This window comes from Dromaius novaehollandiae, chromosome 3 (assembly GCF_036370855.1).
Source record: "Dromaius novaehollandiae isolate bDroNov1 chromosome 3, bDroNov1.hap1, whole genome shotgun sequence".
In the NCBI taxonomy this organism is placed as follows: Eukaryota; Metazoa; Chordata; class Aves; order Casuariiformes; family Dromaiidae; genus Dromaius; species Dromaius novaehollandiae.
Window position 1 is genome coordinate 45808858 of NC_088100.1, and position 21931 is coordinate 45830788.

Below are 21931 nucleotides of genomic sequence, written 5' to 3' on the forward strand. Positions count from 1 at the left end.
GCACTTTGTGCATTCTGTAACTTGATGCTCCATGAAGTAGTCTGGGTTTAAAAATTTAGGTCTGTCACTTGAGCCTGTCAGGTATCTGTCTACGCAATGCAGGTAAACTACATTTATTCTTGTAGCATTTTCTGCTCTCAGAGATTTCCTTCATGTCACAGTGGTTAGCTGTGCAAGCTGTTGGAGACACAGACTTATACATGAAAAGGAACTAGTTTTATATATGGATGTAGATATAAATGTGTGTGTATATCTATATACATGAATGAAATTACAGGCCTGAACTCCACCTGTGTTAATACAGACTCCTTACAATATCTAACTCAGCTTTCACAAAGCATGATTTCATCATCTGCACAGTTTATTATTTCCTTAGTGGGAGAGTGGTAGTTGAGTACAAAACTGCACGCCTTCCTTCCACCAAGCTTTTCATATGCCTGTTATGTTAGTATATTTATATAAAATAGGAACTTTATTTTTTCCTCAATTTATTTCTAAGACTTTGACTATCTGCGTAAAAGCAATTTTGTTACTATTTTTTATTTTCTTCCTTGGATGCTTTTCAAGTAATACATCTCAGGTTAAATACCTGAATTAGGGATATGCCTTTTAAAAGGAATCTAAACCATACTACTAAAACTATTGAATAGACTTGCTGACTTTACTCTGTAGTCTAACATCTTCCAATTTACATCTTTCTACTTGTCTTCACTAAATCCAGTTGCTCTAACCTCACTTCATTGCTTTTGACAATTTACACTGCAGTCAGAGATGGTAAGATGATCCTCACCTTCCCAGTACAGAAATCACTTTAGATACCTCTCTTTACCATCAAGAAGTGCCTGACATTTTAGCTGAGGCCTAGGTCATATAGTTGTGAAGTAGAGTCTGCGAAGACTTTACAGCTGTAAGAAAACCTTTCATCTTTCCAACCAGAATTCTTCATTATAATGTAAAATAATTTCAAAAAATAAAAACTGGCTTTGTTAGCTAGTATGTGATAGCTGTGAGAAGACTGCTGTTTAATTAAAGAACAGTTTGTGTTTAAGAACTACACACAGTGGTCAGGTTGCATTAATTTATTCCTGTTTGCCAAGTCCACATTACAAATAATGCATTTTAGACTTCAAGAAACAAAGATAAATAGCCAAATTTCACTTTATCAATCAAGTGTTTATAAAGGTATGGATCAAATTCCAACAGAAATAGCAAAGGCCAAAACGCACACATTTTCTATCTCATCATAAAGTGGTTTGGGCTCATCATCTAATGTTTTACAAAAATAACTTGAACAGCAATAAATGCAAATAACCTAACTGGCTGCATACAAACACACACATTTTGGTTATATTTCACTGAATGACCAGTCAATTAGAGATTTATCTGCAGGAACAGAATGTTTTTTTTCAAGGTTTCTTTTTTTTTTTTTTTTTTTTTTTTTTTGGAACCAAAAGCATCTTAAAGCAATCTTCCTCCAATATTTTTAAGCCAGTGAACTGTGTTGCTTCAGGAAAAAGAAAGTGGACAACAATGCTATTGCACTTTATTTTATTGTTCAGTTTTTATAATTGGGCGAGTCAACATTCTCATTCAAAATGTTTAGAAATTGTTTAGAAACAAAGTTATCTAAAAATCAACAAGTCTGATCTAGGCCAATTCCTGACTTTAGTGGGAGATCTGCCTGAGTAAGGAACACAGGGTATGGCCTTCTGTTTGAAGGAATCTCATTTTCTCCAGCAGATAGTTAACCAAGGAATCCCATTTCAGTTATTCTAAACAGTTGCTCTTAAGATCATTATTAAAATTAGCCAGTATGAAGCTCACTGAAAGCTTGATCCTCTTAAATAACCTCTCTAATGAACCACACAAATTCACACTAACAGTGAAGGCAGACTAACAGTGTATATCTTTTGTACAAAAAAAATCCACAATAAAAAATAGCACTCATATCCAGATTTGTATTTGATTATTCACTTGTAAAATACTCCAATTGTACTATACAGTACATGTACTTGCAAGTAAATCATAGTATGTTGTTTTCTTTTTTTTAATTCCTAACACTTGAAATGATTAAGAAAACTGCAGAAACACTATACATATTGCACTTTTCTGGTAAGCTGGGCTACTAGGTTTCATGGTAAAAACATCCAAGTACATCTACTGAGTAAAACAGCATTTCTCTAATCCAAAAAGGAACTGAATTTCTTTCCTGCAGTTTTAATTAAAACAACATTCTTTGTGGACTCTTCTAGGTTTTGTTTCTGAAGGATTGCTGTTTTACCTGTTACAGTATCCATATTTATTTAAAAAAAAAAACAACTAGGTAATGAAGAGATTTAACATACAGTGCACTATCTTCCTTCAGTCACAAACAAAATGAAGACAACACAGGTCATCAATATAGTTACACTTAGGCTTCAGGTTACTGTTGCTTTAAAAAAAAAGTTCACTTTAATGGCAAGCTACAATTTTCTCAAAGCAAACAAACCCAGTAATGAACTATTTGTTTTGAGTGGATAGTGTTAATCTTTTGCAGCTCGGTTTAATGTTTGATTCCTTACACTGAGAAATCTTAGTACGTTTGCTCCAGCTTCAGAGAAAATGATGCAGTTTTAAAGAAAAAGCTTTCAAAATGCTTGACAGAAACAAGCTATTTATTCTTCAAGTTCTTTGTCAAAGATGTTAACTAAAACCTTCTGTCCATTTCATGAACACAGGAAAGATCCCAGGACATCTTGATCCAAAGTGGTCCGTAAAGAAATTCTTTGGAATGTCTTAAGATTGGCTGTAACTAGAGTTCTGGCTACCATTTGGACCCTGTTCTCCTTCACTGTTTGGAGGAAAAAAAACCCACATCTTGAAACAGAAGTATAACATTACATGTCTCCATTTTTTTTAAAAGAAAAAATACGATGTTCTGAAAGGAGTAAGTGCCTTTGGAGGAAAAATACTTCAACATATGCACAATAGGTTAAGAAATTCTGTGCAGTTTCATAAAAAAAAGTAAAGGTTATTCTATACATGTATAAATAACTTCAGTGTATTTGTAATAAATAATTTCAATATATACCCATGCAGCATCATGATGAATTTACTTCTGAAATCAACATTTCAAAGTTCATATTATATAAGCATGTGCATAGGAGCTTGCATGTGCAGACTCCTAATCCTGATATTTAATCACAGTAATTAAAAACAGCATTGTGCAGGCACAGTTCTAAAGGATCAGGCCCCCCCCCAGCCATGGGAGTCAAGCACCACACCACAGTTCCTTACATTTGCTAAGCTACATTGAGATCACATTCTGATTACATTAATGCCCTCCATAAAACAACAGATACTATGTTTCTCACTAGCTCCTGAACAATCAGGCTGTCTGTTAATAATAGAAAGGTCTGCACTGTAAAAAAACATATACTATACCTCAAATTAACCATTTACTCCTCTACTCATGCTTAAGATAGTAGTACACTTTTTCTGTATGAAAGGCCCATTAAGTGAAAGAGGTACAATACCTGTTTGGAGGTGGTTTTGGTTTAGGCATTTTACTAAGAATAGTAGCCATCTCTTTCCTCTCATCAAAGTTCTTCCACTGCTCATACAGCTTCAGAATAACCCTGATAATTTCTAAAATCTAAACAGAAAAAAATAGATTTAAGGTCAGGCGCAGCAGTGATTTTGATTTAGCACAGTCAGTTTAAGCGTGTAATTAACTAAACATGCCTTGAACTAAATTAAGAAGCACAATTTTCATCTTATAACAGAGTCATCTCACATTTAATCTGGTCTGGCAATCAACCATTTCTATAATTAGTTTTTTGATCTAATCACGAACACAAGCCTGAACAGAATACTTTCCTTCCTATTCAGAACTGTGGAGACCATGTCCCTCCCCTGAGGGCTGAACAACTTTTTTTGTTTTTTTCCTTTTTTTTGCAATTACTGTCACAGCTTATACCTATGCCACTGGGAAAGTAAGGACACTCAGCAGCACAATTGTAGCTAGATGACCATGGATTAACAGTAAAGAATCTGAGGATCAGCAATGTCCCATATACATCAGAAATACAGTCTAAAAACAATTGGTCTGAATTGCTTCAAAAAAGGGAAAGGAGCCAGGAAGTATCTAAATTCACTTTACGGTAAAACTTGTTGAATTTCCATATTGCACTTCTGGAAGCAGAAATATTCTGTACCAGTTTGGAGGCTATCTACTGCACCCCAACTACATTCACTTCCTATTAAATTTCTAGTGTAATATTCTATATAACAGGTGGATTACATTTGATGCATGATTAGTTTCACCATTTACTAAATTGAGAAAGCAGACTTTTTTCTTCCTTTTAATACATGGACTTTGACTAAGCACTAGAGCAATATATACTGTTGAATCAAGTCACTGTTGGCTAAGAGGTCCATGGTGCTAATGTGAAAATTAGGCTTACGTTCTATCACTGCTATGAGAACTAGGACATTTAAACATTCAGACATGTTCAATATCAAGCTCATAGTAACCTCATCTTTCAAATACAGGTTGCTTCTCCTGTGCTCCCAATTAATATCATCCTGCTTTTGCATGCCTGACATCATAATTCACAGAGATCTTGATTCAGCGTAGTGTCCAACACTCTACTTAAATTTGAAGAGGACTCTTGGAATTTCTTCAAAGTTTTACTATTCCAGGAATATATGGTAATATATATGATAAGCAAAAGGGAAAAACAAATGCAGAAAGCTGGTCCAAAAATAACTAGAGGAGAAGTGACCTCGTGCATATTTGATGCTGTATGTGTTTATCCAAAAAGCGTACAGAAGGGGGAGGGTGGCAGGACAGGATCAGGGAAGATCAAGAGAGCTAGAGTTGAAGAAACAGAGACCAAAGCAAGTATTTCCATATGTCAAACTGACAGTTTGCAAACAAACACACACAAGCCAAACCACAAATGGTTCTTCAGTTATGTGACTAGCAGAACAAAGAAAGAAGCATAGCTAACAGATAATCTCCCAGTTCAGCTTTCATGAACAACAATAATGTATATGGATACACAGGAAATATAGGTAACAGAATGCTTATTTTGAAAAAAGGCAGCAAAACTCAAAATGCTTAGTATACTCAAGGCAGGGGAAATATATACTCCACTGCAAAAAGCTACAAGAACTAGTAAATTAAACAGCAAGTCTGGCAGAAAGTATATTTATTAAGCCTATCAGGCAAGAACTGTAAATATAATGACAGGAAAGTGGTAGCTGTAGTTCCTATAGTTAAGAAGAAAAGCGATCCAGGCACATAAAGGCCTATCATCATGATCTCAAAAGTATGCAAGATTTGAAGGAATTTTTCAAGATGTGGGGAGCAAGGGCAGGAGAACAGAAAGTGGAATAAACACACAACATGGATTTAATGCAGGTAGATCATGCCAGAGTTAATAGCCTTCTTTGATAAGACAACTGATATTCTACACAAAAGAAATCCAGGAGGTCTCATCTCTTGGGACTTCACTAACCCTCTGCCACGTGCAAAAAGTTACAATCTAAGTATTAGTACAGGAATTCTAAGATATGTAAGAAGCCACCTCAAACTAAGATGACAGCAAGTAGAACTGAAGTAAGAATAATCATGTTGAAATAAGGCTACAAATGGAGCTCCTAAAGGATTAATCTTATTAACATTTTCAGTAATAAGGTTGGCATGAGAACTAGGAAGAGTGTGCTGAAGGAATCTGGTGTAACAAAATGGTAGGAAGCAATACAGTACAGAAAAAGATCAGAATCACAGTCAAAGAATTCAGTCCTTAAGATCATCCAGATAAAGGAGATGAAAAGAACAAGTGCATATGTAAACTCAAATATGGGGACACTAAGAACAACAACGTCTCTCTCAGGACTGAACAGAAGGATGGGGTGTCCCAACTAATCACAAGATTACACAAAAAAATACCCTGTGTAGTAACAGTGTGAAACAGGTAAACATAAGATATCAGGCACATCTCAGGACATCATCAGTGGGATATAAAAGACCATACTGATGCTAACACAGTGGGCAATGGTACAGTTTCATCTGAAATACGCTATACAATTCTGGACATGGTTAAAGAAAGGTAAACAGACTGAAAAATCTGTACAGAGTGACACAGTCTGATAAGGGGAATAAGTACTTTAAAAGAGCTTGGCTTGTTTACTTGAGCAAAACAAAGGTTAAAAAGGAAGGAATACATTAGGGAGGTCAACCTAAGAAGTAAAGGGAGCAACTTAAGTTGAAGAACAGTATCGGTACAAGAACTAGAACCTTAGCACCTGATAAATTTATGAAGGGGAATATTTGACATGGCATTTGCAATTGCAGGGAACTAGTCTGAATGACCTTGGAGTTCCCTCTGTTCTCCAATACCTGTTTAACACTGACTGAAGTCAGTCTCTTTCATCCAGAAAGGGTCAAGAATGTTTTATGCTCTGCAACACTACACGCATTTAGGGAGAAAATGAGAGTGGTGTGCAGGCAAGATGCTCAAGGGTGAATCAGAACATTATGTGCACTAGAGTTTAAATCTCAAACTTGTGCTGGCAGTCTTGAATAAAATAAATAAATTAAAAAAAAAAAAAAGAACACCACAGGAATTTTCTTCTGGCCAAAAATGCACAGGATATTGGTTTTATATTTCCAGCAGAAAAATGGCAACACCAGCAACACTTTGCAATGGTTCAATCTTGACTTTCAGAGCAGAGTGATAACTGCCTGTCCTGGCATCTTTTCCCCCTCACCCCAGAGATCTCTGTTAAGTTCAACAGTGTCTATCATGAAATCACTAAATGAACTTCAAATCAGCATCACAGACATGTAATACAGTAATTCTGTAATAATGACAGACATTTCTGGTCAGTCCATAACAAGTTGTGGGAGAAGAAAAAAAAAAGTACCTTTTCCATATCAACAGATAGCTCAGCAAACCATTGCCTTGCATCCTTCTGCTGGACAACACAGGCCACATGTAGGCAAGCTGCAAAGATAACATGATATGAACACTGAACAAAGATGCACCCTTGATACCTTTAGAAACAGCGTATTTTTTGTTAGTCACACAAAACATGACACAGATCTAAATTATTCTTAACTTTCTCTGTAACCAACCCAGTCAGTTTTCAAGAGAGAAACTCAGGATTAAATTATTTGATTTTTCTTCAAGACTTTCAAAGTTGCAAGGCTATGCTCTCCCTACCATTTGAAATGCAAACTAAAGAATGTTAGGAGGGCATTCTAAGAAATGCTTGTTGATGGGACACTGTACAAAAACGATCTATTTAAAAATGACAGGGAAATTCAGCTTGCTGTTACTTACCTAGAGCTATCATGAAAGGAGGGTACAGCAGACAAAGATCAGTTCTGTATGTGTCATTCACTATCCTCCTGCGCAAAAAGAGCTTGTAAGTATCATTCTGTTCACCTTTAGTCTGCATGACTTCAAAAACTGCTGTTAGTTTATAAACATTTTGTGAATTTCCCAAACAGGAGAAACAGTGGAGCTCCAAGGGCAAAATTAGCGCAGCTGAGATCTCTATCCTTGTCTAAAATTTCCTAAAGCTTTTAATTATTTTTCTTGTTGTCAGAGCAAAAGTTTGGAAGCACTTTATATAGAATCATAAATGTCATTCTGCAGAGGGTGTTGACATACACCATAAAAAAAATATCCCTGTTCATAGATAAGCAAGCTAGGGCAAGCATAAAGATAATATTTTATTGTCTATCTGTATTTGAGAAACAGTTCAAGTATTTAAGAGCTCTTCTAACCCAGCTAAACAAACCAAAAGTATATACTGCTTCTACCTGCTATGACAAGATAGCACAGAAAAATAACATTAACAGAAAAAATATTCTCTCTACTCTCAGTCATCATTCAGGACCGTAGAAAATTGTGCTATTAGAGCTGGTCTAGAAATAAAAATTGTACCATTTCAAACTAAAATCATTACAGAGTTAAAGACAAAATAAGCTAAGCCACAGACATATGCCTGCATAGGTTAACTAGGGTACCCTTTGTATTCAAATATGGCTAAGTTTGCTTTTACTTAACCACCTCTGAAGCATAACTATTAAACACTTGCTTTCCTGCTGAGAAGAGGCACTATTATTAATCTTTTCTTCATTACCATGCAAGAGGTAGCAGCATGTCTTCTTGGCCCATATCTTGCACATATTGGAGCAAAGGTCTATAAGGATGATATACTATCAAACAGCAGTCCTAAGAAACATGTCAACAGGAAAAAAGTCAGCTTACAATACAGAATGTGTTGTCAGTTCACATTATAGCCAATTAATTAAAAAATCAGTTACTGACTTTTTAAGTAGCATTATGACACCTAGCTCTGCTATAATGAGGGCAGTGCTCTCTCTAGAATACCATTGTATAGCATGGTTGCCAGTCTGTCAGTGTCCTTTCCCTTAGAGACAGAGAGCCACATCTGCAGCACACTGAAACCTCATTTGCTTACAAACCCGTAATTCCCACTTGGAAATACAAAATACTGCCAGGAAATACAAAATACTGCCAGAAAACAGTCTGTCACTAAATATCATACATGGAAAGCATGCCAAAATAATTGACACTGGTTTGGAAAGAAAAAAAAAAATCTCCACTGCTCTGAAATTCTGGCCCAGGATTCCTGGCCCAGGTTCGTGTGTACAATGAGGAATAACCCTGTCACTGAAAACAGCCAGCTGTATGAAGAGAACAGGGGAAGGCTGCATTAGTTTACACGTGCTAGACACTGAGGTGAAACACAGTTATTATAGACAATATATATTTTATAGTATACTGGAGAAATACCTTAATCCTCAAAAGGTAACTTTCTGTACATTAAGTTACTTGCAATAAAACTCTGAAATACAAAGCTCAAAAGCTGCTGCCATGTATAGCAGGGGTATCAAAGTCTAAATATAAATATGGCATATACAAAGGGGTTACAGCAACTTTAGGTATAAACCAGAACTATGGTCCAACCTTCTCAATGCTCTGCTCCCAACACATATCCTTGCTCAGTTGTTGCCTAAGTCACTGGACTCTTCCCTGTTTTATCCTTCCTTTTTGGGCACTTCAATAGGACCACCTAGTACAGTGAGCTAAACTATCCAAGTACAATAAATATGCAAAACCTAGGTACAACTTCATCTAAATTGCTCAAGAGTCCTGGGCTGCATGCTTTCAATTTCTCTAGAAAATACAGCAAGGGACTGTGACCCTCACAAAATATAGTTGTGGTTCCTTTCTTTAAAAATTCCTGGAAAGAAAGCATCATGCTGTGCATATAACAGGCTTATAGTTACAGCACTGTCTCAGAAGTTGGGAGGCCCTAAATTCAGTTTCTTCCTCAGAGGATTCAAACCCACATTGACTCCTTAGAAGATTGATCTATTTATCAAGTTATAGACTAGTCTGGGTGAGATACTATCCATGCCTTCTGCTGAAGCTGGACCACACCACTCTAGGCAAGAAGAGGGCACAGCAGGAATACAACTCTTTATGCTCCTGACTGGCCACCTCATCTAAGGCAACAGGGACACCAACATCCTAGTCTCTGTTTCAGGACCTATATGCAACTACCTTTTATTTAAAAACCAGAAAAAATCCTGGGGACCGAACTTATGCTTTACCCTCCCCAACAGTGCTCTAACCACTAGGATACAGAGCCATACACACACCCCTTCTGGCCCCACCAATCCTGCAATCTGTGTTTTTATTGGAGAGAGGTCCAGCTTCAACATAGAGTTGAGAATTCCCTCACTCAGCCTACATGACAGCACAGTAACTAGGGCATTCTACTGAAGACATAAATGTGAGACTTGTATGGACAGCATTCTAAAATCTGAGTGGAAAAAAAATGACAGCACAAATTCAAAACTTAATTCATTCTTAACACACGAAAAGTAAACTATGGCAACAGTAAAAAAAAAAAATTAAACACCTACCATTAATTCTAAGAGATAGAATTCACATTCTAATATCTGCAAAGAAGTAAAAAAACAATTAAGGAGCAGCATGTTTCAGAGCAGAAAGAATTAAATGACATCCAGCTTAACATTACGAATGTGCAGGAATTCTTCTCCAACACCTATGCTTCCAACACTTCTGAATGAATTTCATATACAACTACAAAACAAACAAAAAATGAGACTATTACTAGTCATTGACTTACCACATTATAACTTACCTCTAGTTATAATAACAATGCGTTTAAATGTTTTGAATCAAGTTTACTATGAAAGACTATTTCACTGGCAGTACTGATTTGTTCCAACACTTGGCAGCAAGAAAATTAATCCCAGTTTATAAACAACAGCAATAGAGAAGTCCTTTTGTAGCAAGAGAGCCTCTTCAGCGCGCTACTAACATGCCAAATGGCCCTTTAATGTCTTTTCAGATTTAATTTCATATGAAACATTCTGCAGCAATTAGAACAGCTCTCCTTCTCAGTTAAGATAGTGACTGATGTATTAGTAATATCAAGGAAAAGACCGGACTGTCTTTGGCTTACTATTCTACAGGTATATCTCTAAAATATGCTTCTATCTGCTTTTATCTGCAAAATAGCAATTTAGTTTCATTGCAAAGACTTAAGCATTCTATATTCTGGTATATCACTTGGCTTTCTAGATTGGCTGAAAAACAAAATCACAAAGAAAGAAGTATCACGGTCAGTCCAAAAAATAATGAGATGCATTTAACTTTCAAACTATTACAGCATAAGTCAAAACTGGTTTTAAGAAAAACTGTACAAAATTTCTTAATGCTGTGACTGAGAATGCCTTGAAAACACTGGGAAATCTCTAAATTTTAGATAAATACTGTAGAAAGATAATTTTTGAAATAGGCATGATATATTACAGGCAAAAATAATACTGTTCTCCTTAAGCCAACTGTTCCAGTGTGCGAGGTTGGAAGCATCCCAGGCACAAGGGCTATTTACCTTCCCTGAAACAATGTACTTGTAAACAAAAATGTTTTTAAAAGGCTGTATCTCTTTTTATCATCATACTGTATAAAAATTGCTATTTCAGTCACTTATCACTGCATTTCTCTTTATAGCATTCCTTTCAACAATTTAAGGAAAGGAGGTTATGTAAGATTTTATTATTTTCAAAGGTAAATTTCCCAAAAATCTATCCCAAATTATTTATGCAAACTTGCTGTACCAGTAAGAAAATATCTCCTTCACAGAATTTAACAAAGAATGGCTAGCACTTCCACTGAAACAGCAGTATGCTTCCAAGTGACTAATATAGGAGACAGTTTTTGCCATATTGGGCCCCAAACCAGACATTTATATGCTTATACCTACAGGTAAATAAGTTAAAAACGGTCAGAATATGGCAGACATACGATTTCCTGCTAACAAGTGTTTATCCTTTAATTTATTTGATCAAGATACATTTTTGAACAGCATACTTACATGATTCATCCTATAAGGAAACTCCTTCGGAAAGGCATAAGAAAACCTAGTTTTCACTACAATAAAGAGAAATCAATATGTTAAAAAATATGCAATTAATGAATTTACTTCTCTTTTCTACTAGTTTGTCTGTATACAGCCATTTAAATCCAATTGGCAGCACAATTCTTGCAGCACATAAAATATTTGTGTTAGAAAGAGAAAAGTTAAGTGAGGTGCATAAGATTTGAGATCCTGAAAGGTGAAAAAAACCGCACTTGAAACCCAGATTGTTACAAGTATTCAGCCAAACACATTGCTGCTGCCTTGGGCACCATTAAATATTCTAGTTAACTACCATCTAGCCCCATGGACTCCTAACTTCCCGCAAGTTATCATTCACGGAGCTACCTGCATACTGATTTCACTCCAAGTCTAGTGATCACTTTAGAATCTCAGTTCCAAGCTTAAATCCAAGTGGAACTTTCACATGGGATTTTTTAGACAGAATTCTAGGATTCTTGATCCTTCAAAACATGCAAGGTTTCAAAATGTGTAATGAAGTCTTAGAAAAGCCAGATGGGGAGAAGGGATCTCAGCCAGAGAGAATCTTATATGTCCAGGATGTTCATTCATCCAACATTTATGCTGGATATGCAAAAACCAGGCTCAAATTCAAAGCAAGAAGTCAATTCACCACATTGCAGACAAATGCCCTAGGCACTGGATTATTGGATCTTTCAAGGGTGTTCCTCTCCTTGAGTTTTCCCATATAAAAGCATCTACTTCAGCATACGATTTGATTTAATAAGCTGTTACCTCCAAGAGAACATTCAAATGTACAGATCCTTAGGTTCCAATCTTATGATGTTCTCTGATTTAGGCACTTAATTCTCCTCATGCATTTTACAAGCAGAATAGGCATTTGGGATTAAAGATTACATTAAGTGGCAAAAATACAGAGTCATCTGATATTGGAATGCTGAGCAAAGAAATTACAAAGAAAGTGCCCTTAAGAATGTGGATCTGAGATATCTGTAAGTTTAAAAATCATTTTAAAATCTACTTAAATGCCTGTCCTCTAAGGAAAGCAGATAACATCTAACATCCAGGAAGTGGACAGTATTCCTTATATTAACATTAGACAGTAAATCATGGATTGATACCACATCCAGACAATCAGTATGCCATTCACTTTGATGAAAATATAGTGTCGGTTCTCTGGACTAAAAATTTCAACATTTAGACCTTAAAAGCATTTTCATCTATGGTAGACTGCTAGAAAATTTGTTTTAGGACTACCTAACCAAAAGCAGACAAGCCTTTTCAACTGACTAGTACCATGCTAGTCTTTCCCTTTGATAGTTTCCTTTTATTTGTCTCACCTCATCTTTTTTTCTCCTTTTCCATGAAGGCCTCCAAAAAATGGGAATATGCTAATGAAGCAATTCTGGTAAGGGAAGACCATGTAGAATAAGAGATACACAAACACTAGGGGGAAGCCAGTTGTGTTTTGCCCTCACTTTCACAAAATGCAGAGCACTCACCAGAGCAGGTGGGGATTCTAGGTCTGAAGGAAGTACTGCAGCGAAAAGCCTCTGTGGGATTCTGAGACATGGGACTTTCAGGAATAGGATAGCTCAAGTGTAAGAGTCTAACTAATTTAAATCAACTACCGCATATTTACCAAAATCCATCTACCTCTCTCACTGATGCATCAAAGCTGCCACATAGATCTGTGCTTTGAGATGCTCCTGCTGTAAAAATAGCAACTCTGCTGCTAAATGCAGTACTGGTCTTGGTCAGGCTGGCACTGAAGATGCGTTTCAGTTCCTGGTGGTGGAACTGTCATAAGGCCAGCCCCGTGGATTGATATACTTGCTGCATATGGAGGCTACAGATGCAGCCAGTCACCTGTCCCCTCGACCTCTAAGAGGGATTTTGAAAGCACTGACCTACATTTTGAAGAGCACAGTGAGGAACTGCCTACTGAGAGCAGCTGGACCTTCTAGGTCAAATTATAGCATTCAGTTAAGGAAGCCATCACTTTAAAGACCTTGATAGATGAAATGCAAGTTACAGGAACTGGGAAATACAAGGCAGATGGAAAAGAAAAAGAATGAAATAACTATGATGTGATTTAATTGCATTTTAACTTCATTTGTGAAGAATATGTAAGTTAAAAACATACATTTAGAAATAAATATTGTGTGCAAAGACTAATTTTCTGACAGGAAAAAAGGATTAAAAAACTGGGAGATACGGAGCCTACCAAAAATTCTGAAAACAGGTATTTCCATGAAAATATACCTGCTATAAAACAGACAAATAAAGTCCTAGGTCTCCAATTCTATCTTTGAACAGTTCTGAAATGAATTTATTACTTAAGACTGTTTCTAAACCACAATAGTTTATTACTTAGTTTTTAATTATGCTTAGCATAAGCTCCTACCAGAATTAAATAAAACTAAGAAAAACCCTTCTGTTTCCATATTTAAAACAGAAGTTATTTATGCTAAATGGCTTTAAATAGTTCTTAGCAGTTAACATGCAAAAAAAATTCACGACTTGATAAAAAAGCTACTTTTTAAATCTCCCTATAGAGAGAGATCGAAATACAGCGCAACAAAATTTGCTAATACTTACATACAGAAGTAGCAGCAGAAATCAACCTTGTATTTGAAACAACACCAAATTCCTGAAGAAAAGGAATGGTAAATGAGGTGAACCACCTGGAATGCCATTTATTCACACTGTTAGCATATTAAAATAATGGTTTCTTACTAAACTGGACTTCTTTATGCAGTATTTCTTTTTTTTCCCCACCCCTCTTTTCTTTTCTTTTTAGGTAAACAGAGTAAATTAAATGATCATAAGTAAATAAATAGATTTTTCATTTACTAGTTACTTTGTTGTTTGCGTTATAAGAAATAGCAAACATTAAAATGTGCTAAAGACACAATACCTGAAGTTCAGTTGGCTCACAGCCTACATACAGAATAGACAAGAGGACTTCAAGAAAGTAAGTTTTTCTTAACCCACTTGGAGAGAAAACTGTCTTTAGAAACTTGTCATTAACTACCTTTTCTTTTTTTTTTTTTTTTTTTTTTTTTTTATATACTATGCTCCCATAAAGCCTTAGCCTCTCTGCTGAGACAGTGGGCAAGCCAAAAAATGTCTATGTAAAAAAAATTTTCAGAAAAGTTCATAGCAGAAATGTTACTGCTACAACTGACCCCTACACCTGCAGAAGCGTTACTGTAAGGCTGCACTGACTTCTAGCACTGACTTCTAGTATTTGTGCTATTATATAAGGTAAACCTGTAAATCTGTAAACCCATGTCTGCCCTTTCCAACAAACTTAATTAACAGGCTGATAAAAAATACTCTTTCTCCTATATTCTGTTTCTTTCTCCCTTCCTTCCTTTCTTCCAAACACTGGAAGGTGCCAAAGTATTTGCATAGACAACAGCATCACCTGAAAACACTGGTTCAGTTAGAGCGCTTCTATCACCCACTAGATACTTGGTTCCTCTTGTAAAATTCATCAGAGCTGACATATCACAAATTTGCTAATTTGATATCTTTTTCATTATGCAGATATGTCTCAAACAGCTGAAAAAGTTCTTCCATTACAGAGGACTAAGAGCAGTGCCCAGCTGGTGCTAACTCTTGGCCACATTCAAAGTGGACTTCTAATGGTGAAGGGTCTGGGCCCTGCTCACTGTTACCCCTAATGGGTCAGCTCCTTATTATAATTTCTCAGAGACAGCATGAGAGCTACAACATGCTTTTTAATTCAAGTAATGAAAGTGTGGTAAACTCTGAGATCCCTCACTAAACAAAAGGAAAAAAGATAATTAGGAATAAAATATAAATTACTTTTTTTTAAGTTTGAGCAAACATACATAAGGAAAAATACACCAGAAAGGAGATACTTTAGCAAAAACTGTTAATTTAATATATGCTATGCAAATATCTAAGCACTGTATTACAGTGAAACAGCCATTTAAAATACTTTCTCCAATTTTCACATGCCCTTCAGAATTAGTAATTTAGAGAAAATTGTGAAAGACCAAATACTAAATAACATGTCTGAAGGTCTTCTCCGCCTCCTTTTTAAATTGCTATAGAAATCCATAGAAAGAGGTTTCAACCCCCAAAACACAAAGAATAACAAAAATTTAAAAAATCCTAAACGTTTTCTCTCTCTCATACATCACAAAATTTTACATTAGAAAATTGTAATACTTCATACCTCTACTTTGGATGCCAAAAACACACACGTAGGAGCCATTAATACTGGATCTATACTTTTTAGGGAATATCTGAAATGTTATAACAAAATTGTAATATGTTGTTTCATACACGTAGAACGATTAATCTATTAAGAGCACCACACTTCCTTTTGAAAAGCAAAGCTTAAGTTAACTTTATTAGCATAAAAGCTTTACACCATCCAGAAAACAAAAGTGGCATTGTTTTTTTAATATAGAACTGCATTTTAAAAGGGCTATCAAAGTGTGCCTAACAAATGTTTTATTCTTGTACCATCATAGTAAACAGTCCTACCTGGCATAGAATCTCTTGAAGTAGACTGTTGCAGTGGCAATAACTTGTTGTCTTAATTTAAGATGTTCACCTAAAGCCTGGATAACTTGAAAAAAATGAACAAAAGCTTGAGTTGAGTTTTTAAGACAATTTGATAACAAATAGCAAAGGATCTCAAAACAGGAGTGATGCTCAGGATCCTAAAGAACAGCTGTACAGCCAGCCCTCTTTTTCAGTTCAGTTACATCACTCAGGTGAGACAGGACGTTTGCTGCAAATCTACAGACCTGCAGGTGAAGAAGAGGTATTGCACCCTGAAGCTTGTGGTCACCTTTAAAGAGGGGAATATAACTTCATTTCATTGCATAAGTGAGTGTGCCCTTTAAGAAGATGACAACACAAGTCTCAGAAGGCTAAAGCTCGGGTAATTCATTTTATAGCAAAACAAATGCAAATACTTAAAACGTAAGTCTGTGGCTTTTCAGTGCCATGCAAAATGGATGTCTCTTCCAAGCAACTCAAACTGCCAACACAAACATAGTCACTAAATTTGGCAGAGGCAGCAGGTGTTAAAGAAATGACATATTTAGTCCAGGGAGAGGGCGTGGGAGACCAGGGGATGCAGTCAGCTGCTCCATCACAGTGGTCTTCTGCCAGTTGGCCAGGAAACAACCCTGGTGTCGTCTGTGCAGGTAGCTCCTGTTTGGCCTCCCAGGCAAAGGAAAGGTGCCAAGCAAATCAGATACATCAAGCTGGGATTAAGAGCAGGGGTAGTATATAGAGAAGGATGGAGTGAAACATAAGGTCGCTACTTGTTATTTTTCCTGTACTGCTTCACGGCCGCTATTCTAAGCAAAGCTTGGCTATATTAGATTCCCTAATTTTTTGCCCTCCCTCTCCACAAACGTCTAAAAAGATCATTCAATGTATACTTAAGTGTGTTTTTAAAATACATACAGCAAGATCAAGACAGTGATCACTGATGGGCAAAGCAAACGATTCTGTTATCGGTCATTGCTAAGTCTCTATGCAAGGACTTTTAAGGATGCAGTTTGTTCTCAAGCTATTATCCATTATCTCTTGGGAATAGTCAAGGTACATTCTTCTTGCACTTTTGATGAACATCTCAGCGTCAAAAAAAAAAAAAAAAAAGGCAAATATCAAGGGCATACTTGGCCGGAAAAGGGATGAATGTAGGAGAAAACCATTCTGAGCAGCACTGAACAGCAACTTAGGTTTTTTGCATGGAAAAAAAAAATTGTCACCCCTTATCTTTACTCAAAGAAATTTTAAATCCCTTTCCCACTCATACCATTATTCTCCTAGAAAGAAAGAATGCCAAATGGAGACTAGGTTGCAAGTGACAGTAAGGCTCACCAACAATACTGCCAGAAAGGAGGTTAGGTCAATATGATCTCTGTACAAATATTAAAATTTTTCTCAGTGTATCTTAGGAGGTTTGAAAGGATTTTTCCCTTTGATTTGACCATGGGGCTACAAAGCTGTCTTACTGCTAAGGCATGAGAAAAATCCAAGTATTAAGCCAAACAGAATTCTCCAAATAGGTTTCTCACTCCCATGGGATTTTCAGGAACGATTAGGCCATCTGCTGTCAGAGAGAAATCAAGTGAGGTTTAGGGAAAAAAATGGACAAGGGTCCTAGAGAGACTTAATGAAACGGAAGCTTGTACATGCTGAGAAAGAATTCCAATACTTGTAATTAATTTCTGAAGTATTTTAAAAGAAACTGTTGGATTATTTATTCCCTTATATTTACAAAGTAAATAGTTTCAATCTTTTTTTAATAACGTTGCTTTAAATTCAAATGTTTTTTAAGTACCCTGTAACACAAACATTACAGCTTGCGCACTAAACCAAAAAGGGAAATCCATTATTCTGCTTTTCAGACAAAACCTCTATTAAAAACTATGTGATCCAAAGAGAAAAGTCAATGTGAATTTCCTTCTTTGAACTATTTCAGAAGATGATAATTTTCCTTCTCTATAGTTTTAACAGTCCAAGTAGTTGCGTATAGTCATACAACCACCTGATGACCTACAGGAACCATTTTCAAATGGGGACAGAGCAGGAAACTGCTCTTCTCCAGGTAATTTTCTGGTTGCTTTGGGAAGAGACTCTCTTTTGGAGGTAGACACAAGTTGAATACAGCAAGCCGTGGCCAAGGCTCATATCCATACCCAGCTAATGCAGGAGGTGGCAGAAAAGAGGGAAAGGCTCTTTAAATCCAAAGCTGGGTGCCCGATTTGAGGGCAGGTGGTGAGATACAACACATATTGAGGGCTCAAGCAAAGCAAGCACTGCATGAGCTCCCACCGGTACAGAGCAGCTCCAGGCTGTCCGCTCCATGAAGGCGCCTCTCTCTGCCACAGAAGGGGTGACAGCCCAGCGCCACTCTCTCCTCCAGGGTATGCTGCGTTTGTATGCGCATGAGGGAGACACTCACAGAGCTGTCCTCCAGCTGCCACGGGGCATGCAATGTACCCTCGGGAGAGGCAAGGAGCGCCAGAGGAAAAGGAACTTGACAACCACAAAGTGAAACCAATTTGTCTACTTTGTAAACCTTTGTTTACTCAAGAAAAGTACTGAAATGAAATGTGAAAAATGGCAAAAGGTATAATATGTTTCATAATTCAAATTAATACTAGTGAAAATTAACACAGAAATATCATTAGGGAAATATCAGTATCCTATTTATTCTTTTGGCATTATGAAGCTAAGATACTTTGTTTTATCCTCAAGAAATTCCAGGAATCAATTGAATAGATAAATCATTAGTTGCCTGATTTTCTGGTGCTGTACAAGTGATAACACAGTCATCAGATTGCAGTATACTTGATTATTACAGAAGAGCTAAGCTAAGAGAGAGGCTGGGATAAGTATTTTTCAGTTATAATCCCAGTGCCAACATAAGATCTTTCAGAGGCCTTGGGAAAGCCACTTAACTTTTCTGCCTCAAGTATGTTTGACCAGCTAGCTGAAAAAAAACAAGTGTTCTGTACTTTAAAGGATTGCCACGAAAAATATTTAAATAGCCATCTGCAAACAAATTTTTACTTGGCAATTTTTTTTCCTCTTAGGAAGATTTTTTTAAAAGCTGAATAATTTAAGTGCTTATGTAATCTGATTTCCTCCAATATTGCTATTCATAGGGTCAAACAGTTCCCAGAGGCTAGTCTCAGAAAACTGCACAGATAGACAAGCCCCAGACTCTTTGGGAGAACAGGCTGCGGACAGCTCTCAGTCCTGTACGAAGCATCGAGCAATTTGGGAGCCATCCAGTGCTGGGGAATCGGTCATGAGGACACAGGCTGCAGCGCAGGTTTCAAAGAGCGTAACTGAACACAACCGCCAAGTTTGCAAGCTTTGCTGTGTAACAGGACTCCATGGAGTAGCTAAAATACTATGACCTAAGAGCTCACCAAAAACTGCTCAAGGACTACAGTTTGACTACTACTGCTTAACACCAAGTCTCCAATTTGCTAGTTTAGTAGTTTCTGTTGGCTTCCCCTCCTTTTATTTTTTTGGTAAGAACATCTTGGAAATAAAAAAGATCTATTTGTCCTCTCGTAAATTTGAAAAAATCACAAACACAGATAATTCATCTATAAATTATCCTAAAAATGTGTTAATACAACTAATCTGAATGACAATGTTACTGACATTCCAGCTCTTCGTTAACGTACGTTAGCAAAATACATGTAATACAATAATGAAAATGTTGCATTCTCTAAGCAATTGAAACTTGCATTTAGACATGGCAAATAGTATAAAGATTATATGGCTGAATTAAAAAAATAAAAGTTTTACCATTAGTAAAAAATATCTGTAGTTTCCAATATTCTTCTTCAGTAAGAAATTTCAAGTCTTTCTGGCGTTCCTTCAATAGATCTTGTTTATCCAAAATCCACTGCAAACTAAGGGGAGGGAAAATAATTTTAGCAACTCTTTATGAACATCGTATCAAGTGTCTCCTGTACAGACTAGATTACAGCTTAGGCCTAAAGGGCAAGTGGCCTTTAAAGAAACCATGTACATTCTTCCCAAGCAAATATCTACCAGGATTTTCCAGGTTAGAGATCTCAAAAAAACACCAGCAGGGACCAAGAGGATTAGTCCTTACCTGTAGTAAACTGTAATATGGTAAGCTGTACTAAGACGTGCACTATCAATTACTTGTACATTTTACGTTATATTTAGTGCACCTTGGGCATCCATTTAAAACTCACCATACTCAGCACGAGGTATTTTGACGCGGCTCAACCCTGGCTGACCTAGCACTGCAGACAAATACACGTCTCCAAGACCTCCACCCCCCTCACTCGCCGGAGCGGGTGCAGGTTAAGTCAAGGCAGACACCAACACCGCTCCTGCGGTACCGGGGCACAGAAGAGGAGCCCCGCAGGAGCCCAAACACTTCACAAGTCACTACACAGCCATTTAAAAGCCCCTATTTCCACCGATTAGTAGAGCAGTAACCATAGACAAATTATTCACCGTTACTAAGCCACCCCCCCAGGAAGCCATAGGCCCCCGCTTCTGTCGCGCTCGGCGCCGCCCGGCCCGGGACACCGCGGCCCCGGCAAACACAGCGGCCCGGCGCAGCTGCCTGCCGGCCCCGCGCCCCCCCCGCCCCGCGGCGGCGCGGCACTCACTAGTGCGAGCTCTGCCAGAAGTTCCCGGCCATGAGGAGGAGAGCGGAGGCGCCCCGGGCCCGCGATCCCGCCGGCCCCGCCGCGCCGCGCCGCGCCGCGCCGCCTCCCCCGCGCCGGCAGCAGGAAGGAGGCGGCCGCCGCCGCCGCCGCCCCGCGCCCCGCCGCCGCCGCCGCCGGCCGGCAACACGCGGCACAAGCAAGCCGTTCCCCTGCACGCGGGTTCCGCCGGGCGCCGCCGCCGCCGCCCCGCGCCCCAGCGGCGGCGCCCGGCCTTCGCCCCGGGGGTTGGGGGGCCCCACCGCTCCCCCTCGCGTTGGGTCACCGGTGGGGGCGGCTTGGGAGAGGTGTAAGTGGCGCGGGTGCCCCACGCGGGGGGAGGGAGCCGCACGGCGGCGGAGGCGCCCACGACGGCTGTGGGCCCTGCGCGCGGTGTTATACTTCTTCCCCGAGCTGGTATAAAATCCCGTTCGTGTCGTGGGAGAGAGACAAATAAAGTAACTTTACCGTGTAGTCTTCTCTTCTGGTGTTTTCGAAGTCAATTGTTCAGCTTTCGAGGGCACTTTTTTGTGACAAGGGGCTTCCCCTGCGGCCTGCTCCCCGGCCGGGCCTGGCGCGGGTGGCGGCTTTGGGTGCTCCACGGCATTGTGGCACGGGGAGCAGTGCCCCAGCCACAGCCTGCCCGTTATCACTGATCTTACAGTCACACGTAGCTGCAATCTGGTGCTTTAGCCCTGAAAAGCGATCCTATGGAATAGCGTTGCGCTGCTCTGTGTTTATCGTTTCTCAGTGACTTACGTATCTTGTGCCACATTCACGGTTGTACAAAAGTTGCTGTTGCTGCTCTAGCAATCAAAAGTGCCGTGCGGTTTTCCTGTACGGGAAGGGAGTGATAGGTAGCGTTTGCATCTACAGTGCACTCAATGCCACGCTAGCTTGCCATGTGGAGACGCTTGAAAGGCCCTGGGTTGATGGACGATTTATACAGAAGACATTCCAGGTTCGGTATCGCAAATACTTAGGTCTTCTGAATGCCACAGTTAACCACTTTATTAGTGAAATTCAAAGATGCCATTTATACGAAGAAAGCATACTTTTTCTGTGGAAAGCAGAGGATCACAGCCATTAAGTAATACTGGAGATCACCAAAATGGATACTCAGAGGTACCTATTTATATGATATAGGAAACAGAATAATTCAGGTTTCTTCACCTTTCCTAGACCATCCTTGACAAAGTTCTTGATCTTTATTTTGACATGTAGTTCAACTCTGCTAATTACTAGGTATGGAG

The 21931-nt window shown here is 38.3% G+C and overlaps 1 protein-coding gene across 1 annotated transcript; it reads right to left on the reverse strand.

Annotated features, from left to right (window-relative positions):
- Positions 1-1064: 1064 nt before the first annotated feature.
- On the reverse strand, positions 1065-20801 carry CCNC (cyclin C). Its single transcript, XM_064508820.1, has 12 exons — positions 20643-20801; positions 19798-19904; positions 15991-16075; positions 15677-15746; positions 14065-14116; positions 11440-11495; positions 9959-9994; positions 8143-8234; positions 7335-7402; positions 6916-6995; positions 3516-3634; positions 1065-2830 (listed from the first exon to the last, which is right to left on the reverse strand). The coding sequence occupies exons 1-12, from the start codon at positions 20672-20674 to the stop codon at positions 2776-2778; spliced, it is 852 nt and encodes a 283-aa protein (XP_064364890.1). The 5' UTR covers positions 20675-20801; the 3' UTR covers positions 1065-2775.
- Between the last annotated feature and the right edge of the window lie 1130 nt (positions 20802-21931).